This window comes from Triticum dicoccoides, chromosome 5B (assembly GCF_002162155.2).
Source record: "Triticum dicoccoides isolate Atlit2015 ecotype Zavitan chromosome 5B, WEW_v2.0, whole genome shotgun sequence".
NCBI classification, from domain to species: Eukaryota; Viridiplantae; Streptophyta; class Magnoliopsida; order Poales; family Poaceae; genus Triticum; species Triticum dicoccoides.
This window is the reverse complement of record NC_041389.1, coordinates 407,962,737-407,967,808: the sequence shown is the minus strand read 5'-3', so window position 1 is coordinate 407,967,808 and position 5,072 is coordinate 407,962,737. Positions and strand designations below refer to the sequence as shown.

Sequence of the window (5,072 nt, the reverse complement as noted above, 5' to 3'; positions counted from 1 at the left end):
GGGGACTGGAGGGCCCGCCGCCGCCGGCACCACCCGGGCCAGCGCCGGGGGCGCCCGCCGACGGCGGCGAGGGGAGACGGGGGAGGAGGGGACCTGCGGGCGAGGGGCGCGAGCTCCGCCCCGACCACCTCCCGGGGAGGCGGCGCGAGGCGGCCTAGACGGAGGAAGGGTAGGGCGGAAGGGGGGCGGAGGCGGGGGGCGAGGCCGACGGCCGACGGTGGCGGGAGGGTCGGCGGCGGCGGGAGGGGAGCGGGGGAAACCCTAGCGCCCGCCTAGTCGCGGGAGCCGCTACGGGGAGACATAACCTCGTGTGCATATAATTAATCTCACCCATTCCAATCTTGGCCCCATGTCGCTTCCACAAGTGACCCGAGGGCCAACCCTAGCGCCGCCGCCTCCTCCCTTTCCCTCTCCTTCCTCCTCCTTGCGCCGCCAAGCGAAGCCCGCGTGGCTGCGGCTGCGGCGGGGAGTCTCGTCCCACCTGCGTGTCTTTTCGGGTAGCGAGGCCTCAAGCGTGTGGGGGCGCGATCCTTATCTAGTGGCCAATGGTGGCGTGGCAGCTAGGCACGCCCGCGCGCGTGTGTGTGTGGACATGGTGACAATACATTGGCGCCGTGGGTCCGTGGGCGGATCTGGCTGCGGCCATTTCTCCTGGCCTTTGAGGCGCGCATTGTTCCCCTCTGGGGCGGCGTGCGACATCGGGCAACATTGGGTAGGACTGGCTCGCGCGGCTTGGAGCGCGTTTGGTGTGGTGTCGGGGCTGCAGTTCTTTTCTGCGCAGGTGGGGCTCCTCTGGTGGTCGACGACGTCTATCAGCGAGCATGTTCAGAAGGCTGACTTGTCCATGCCGATCCGTTTCTCTGCGTTGTGCTCTCCTGACCTAGTGTTCGGTCATGCATGGTGTCGGTCTGAGTTGAGCTCTCTTTCGCGGTTGTGCTATTGGCGGATCGGCGTCGATGGCCATGGGCAAGGCGGTGTACCCCCCCTCCGCCCCGCATTCATCGGGACTGGTAGCTTCATTGTTTTATCTTGGAACTTTTTCTATGCTCAACATACATCATCACATGTTTCAAGCCATAATTTGGCTTTTTTGGGGGTTCGATTGCTATATTTATATTAGTTAGTGCATTTTCAGGCATTTAGTGAATATAATTCAAATTTGAATTGTAAGTGTATGAAATAGTTGGCAAAATTGGTTTGAAAAATACTATTTGTATTCTTTAGTCTATGCATAGGCTTTACTCAAGAAAATAAAATGAATTCAAACATCTGGGTGCCAAGCCTCAACCTGGAACATGAACTTATCAATTTTTAATTTATAGAAAAAAGCCAAACAAAATCTAAACAACATGAAACCTAAGATGGTATCATCATATGGTATCAATATGCGAGGTAAAAATTTGATAAGGTTTTGCAGAAGTTATGACATGTACTGCTTGAAAATCGGACCAACTTGGCGAAAGAATTTAAGTTTCGAGAGGGAATGTGCCAGAAGGTGAAGTGCCGGTTGATTCATCGTTTGACCTTAAATAAAATCTAAACATACACCATCACAATTTCTTAACCTTAGGGATCTCCACTTATTTTTAATTCCCTGCTACAACTACTAAGTACACTATGCCATTTCTTGTGTCTATATTGCAATGCTATACGTATTGTAGTTAATACAAATACATGTAGGAAAGAAACACATGATCCGTGTGCTGAATGACCATTGGTGGAGGTAAAGAAAAACTCGGCAAAGCACCTGAGACACGTGTCAAGTAAAATTTGCATCATCTAGCCGCCAAACACTTTATTTTGCCGAATACCCTCTTTTGATACTCGGCAAAGCCTTTGCCAGGTAAGAAACTCAGTATACTCTGCTTTGTGCGAAGGGTATATGCCAAACACCCTTTACCGAATGCAACACTAGGTAAAGACTGTGCCAAAGTTGAAATGACCCTTATCGATTATACTAAGGTACACGATAAAGAAGCAAATTTCAGTACGTGAAAAGAAGATCTCGAATGAGAAACAAAGCAGCTCCCGTAGTATGAACTGTCTTTAATTAGTATAAGCACTACAAAGAATATGAGGATGATCAATTCTCATCATTTACATGTCCTAGGTACAGGTTGTGTTATCCGGTCCACGACAAAGCTAGTTTTACACGTTGATGAAGGGCGCGCCGGTGATGATCTCGGTGGCGGCGAGCGCGACGAGGCCGAGCATGGCGAAGCGGCCGTTCCAGAGCTCCGCGTTGGCGTTCATGATGGCACCGGCTCTGCCCTCAGCGCTCTCGCCCTGGAGCAGTGGCACCAGCGACGCCACAGACAGCACCGCCACGGAGTAGGCGAACCACGCCTGCCCGGTGCCGCTGCCGAGCTGCGAGAGGAGCCCGTCGCCACGGCCTGCTTCCACGGCAAGCGCAGTCACGAAACCCACCATGGCCAGCCGCCCGTTGATGCGCTCCGGCGCGGGTCCGGCGAACGCCAGCGCGTCCCAGATCGAGGTGCTCGCCTGTGTCAGGAACAAATATCAGAAACCTGGCACAAACCGAGTAACACTATGTAGAGGCTTAACTAACACTGCACTGTGTTGCTTATGTGGATACGTACCTTGGGTGTGTTTGGCGGTGGTGCACTCGGGCCTTCGGTTTGTGCCCTGACGATGAGGGCGCGTCGGCCCAGTGCTGGCAGAGACTGGGCACCGAAGTGGCCGGCCGAGCCACGCGGCAGGACGGCGGCACCGGCGAAGGAGCTCATGGTCATCATGGTTGCCATTAATCAGCCGCGGAAGGTGAACGAAGGCGAGAAGGAAGCTACAGATGCTGCAGCAAGGGAAGAATCGGCTAGATGATTGCTAGTACTTGCTGTTTGTCGTGTGTCGCCGAGTGTTTGCTGGTGTATTGTTTTGAGTGAGTGGGCACATTTTATAGGCCACGCTCCGCGCGAGCCAACCCGTGACGAGGTGGCCGCGGCGGTGCCCACGTCGCGAGCGGCTCTCGGCCATGAAATGAATAGCCTCGACGTGGAGCGAGGCAGCGAGTGCGCAGACGTGGAGGCCAACCTGCGGAGGGCTTCCTTCGTAACCCGCCAAACAGTCAGACAAGTTGCAAAGCATAGAGGACAAGATTGTGTCGGCACGCAGCTCTATGTGATTCGGTTTTTGTTTCTCGCCCGAGCTAATCAAAAGCACCTTGAGAAAAACGTACGTTATGTGAACTTCGGAACCTCGCAGGCAGGAAAGCATGCATGTAAACTTTCTTCTCGACGGCCATTGTTGTACTCGCGTGAGTTCTTTCTTTCCTTTTTTTGGAAGAGGAGGCATGCCCACGGCCTCTGCATCGGAACGATGCATGCAACCATCTTATTAAAAAGTCCCGAAGTATCACAAAGTAATTTATTTTTTTCGAAACGGAGGCAAAAGATTTGCCTCATCTATTAAATAAGAAGAGGATAGAGTTTGTTACAAGGGCACACTTTTACACGGCATGGAAGATTACTCACGCAAAATAATGTTCCCTAATTTTTTTGCTCCGGCGGTGATCCAAAGGTTTGCCTCGCAGATGATGTTGTTTAGCAAGATTGGTGGTGGAGCACTCTTGTTCCGGAAAACACGCACATTCCGCTCGTTCCAAATAGTCCATGACACGAGCATGGTTAGAGAGGCCATGGCCTTTCTGTTGGGGACTCCGGTGCCGGTCCTATTTGTCCACCATTCCTTAACCGAACTCTCAACATGCCACGTAGAGGTGTCCATATGATGAAGCCCAAGTTTTGCCGTGACCAAGTTCCATAGCCTAATAGTGAAGCGGCATTTGAAGAAAAGATGCGGCCCACTTTCTTGCTCTCCCTTGCAGAGGGTGCAAAGACCACAATTTGGTCATCCACGTCTTTGCAGTCTATCCGTGGTCCAAATTCTGTCTTGGATAGCCAACCAAGCGAAGAATTTAGCCTTTGGTGGCGCCCAAGCTTTCCAAACCATTTGGTCCATGGAAGAGAGAACCAAGCCAAGAAATTGGGCCTTGTAGACGGAGGCCGCAGTGTAGTGCCCGCTTGTCGTATGCTTCCACACAATAGTATCTTCAGAGAGTGCGTCCAGATGCACATCGTTCACAAGTGCCCATAGCGTGAAGAATTGTCGGATGTGCTCAACGGAGACAACCGTGGAGGTGTTGAGCTTGAGGATCCATGCATTATTTTGTAGGGCCTCCCGCACTTTCCAATTCTTCCTTGAGGAGGCCGCAAAGACGAGCGGGGCAACATCCTTAGGCTTGCACCCATGGAGCCAGGGAGAATCCCAAAAAGGCGTTTTAGCGCCGTTCCCCATGGTGATGGTCGTGGACGCATAGAAGAAGTCAAGGTCCTCCTCATTACATGGATTTCCCAAGCCCATCCATAACTTTTGTGGTGCCGTCCACTCAAACCATGGCCATCTCAAGCGCAAGGCCCGCGCGAATTTATCGGTGTTGAGAACCCCAAGGCTGCCATATTCGCACGGGCGGCAAACCATGTCCCAGTTTACCTTGCACTTGGCGCCCGTCGTCTTATCCGATCCCGACCAAAGGAAAGCCAGCTCCAGTTTGTTGATATTGTGAAGAATGCCCGGCGGTATGACCAAAGATGTGATGAAATAGACCGCTTGCGAGGTGGCGACAGACTTAACAAGGGTCGTTCGTCCAATGGTGGTGATGTTTTGCCCCTCATATGTCACCAACTTGCCCGCAATTTTGTCCTCAAGAAATTGCAAATCCACCTTCTTAAGCTGCCAGACGGACAATGGAAGACCCAAGTATCTTATGGGGAAGGACGCCTTGATAGCTGGCAATCCTTGCAGAATGTGCTCCAGGTTTAGGTGGTTGCATCGAATGGGCACAACCGAGCTCTTGTGAAAATTGGTGCATAGCCCGGTGACCTCCCCGAATCCGCTCAAAATGGCTGAGAGGTTGTCAATATCTTTTTTGATTGGAGCCATGAAAACAGCCGCATCGTCTGCATAGAGTGAAGTTCGCACCATGATCCCTCTCCCACGAATTTTGTGGAGTAGTCCTTTTCGGGTTGCCAGCTCCAGTAGTTGCTGGAGTGTGT

The 5,072-nt window shown here is 52.4% G+C and overlaps 1 protein-coding gene across 1 annotated transcript; it reads right to left on the bottom strand.

The window, feature by feature from the left end:
- Positions 1 to 2,008: 2,008 nt before the first annotated feature.
- Positions 2,009 to 2,908, bottom strand: LOC119309571 (low molecular mass early light-inducible protein HV90, chloroplastic-like). Its single transcript, XM_037585551.1, has 2 exons — positions 2,601 to 2,908; positions 2,009 to 2,502 (listed from the first exon to the last, which is right to left on the bottom strand). Exons 1-2 carry the CDS (start codon positions 2,763 to 2,765, stop codon positions 2,149 to 2,151), a joined length of 519 nt encoding a protein of 172 aa, XP_037441448.1. The 5' UTR covers positions 2,766 to 2,908; the 3' UTR covers positions 2,009 to 2,148.
- Between the last annotated feature and the right edge of the window lie 2,164 nt (positions 2,909 to 5,072).